General features: G+C 48.2%; 1 protein-coding gene across 1 annotated transcript; it reads right to left on the bottom strand.

Moving 5' to 3' along the window:
• Positions 1–344: 344 nt before the first annotated feature.
• Positions 345–811, bottom strand: PPTG_20677 (hypothetical protein; the record flags this gene model as incomplete). Its single annotated transcript, XM_008892875.1, has 2 exons — positions 345–434; positions 704–811. The coding sequence occupies 2 exons, from the start codon at positions 809–811 to the stop codon at positions 345–347; spliced, it is 198 nt and encodes a 65-aa protein (XP_008891123.1).

Below are 811 nucleotides of genomic sequence, written 5' to 3'. Positions count from 1 at the left end.
TCTTCTACGTTGTCCGTCCGGGGTTGGCTTTATTCCTTCATCATCAGCTCCATTCCAAGTTCTTCTCTCAAGTCTTGGTCCATGGCTGCTCTGGATCACCAACCGGGAAACTTCTCGTCCTTCGTCTTTGTCCTTGCAGTCATCCAGGGTGGCTTGGCTCTCGTCGTTCTGGATATCACCTCTCTAGCCAATCGCAACACTTTGTTGTGGATCCCCTGTCGCCCGGGGTGCCCATCCAAATTTTCTTCCAGGAGCATCGTGTCATATGAGTTGCTCTATTCGACGGTTCCTTATCAGTGGTGAAAGACATCTAACACTATGCAACTACGTGAATAGGGAATATATTAACCCACTAGAATCACAAACACATCTTCATATAGCGGTAGCGCAGGTATTGCAGCGTCTTTTTGCTCAATTCTCCGACAATTTCCGCGCTGCAATACATTTTGAACGCGAGTAGGACGTAGACTCAGCAATTGTAGCTGACGAGTTGCACTCCCATCTCAGAAACGTATCCGTCCACTCTAAAGCGCCCTCCAATGGTGGAAGATGCGGCACTAATTGGTGTGCCAATGCCCGAAGAGTCGTAGTGCAGCTAGACTGCATTGAGTCATAAATCTTGACTTTCTTCCTTTCAAACCATGAGTGCACACCAGTGTGTGCCACTGCAGCTTACTATTGATACTACAATATGTGCTCTTACCTTTTCGGAGAAACTTGGAATGGTGTCCAGCTCTGACGACATGTCCTCAGTCTCTCCACCCGATAAGCAGGTGGAACAGCCACCGACAAATCCAGTCCATCGATCCAT

The sequence above is a fragment of the Phytophthora parasitica genome (assembly GCF_000247585.1).
Source record: "Phytophthora parasitica INRA-310 unplaced genomic scaffold supercont2.1, whole genome shotgun sequence".
Classification (NCBI taxonomy): Eukaryota; Oomycota; class Peronosporomycetes; order Peronosporales; family Peronosporaceae; genus Phytophthora; species Phytophthora nicotianae.
Note: the sequence above shows the minus strand (reverse complement) of the source record. Positions and strands in the feature narration are given on the sequence as shown.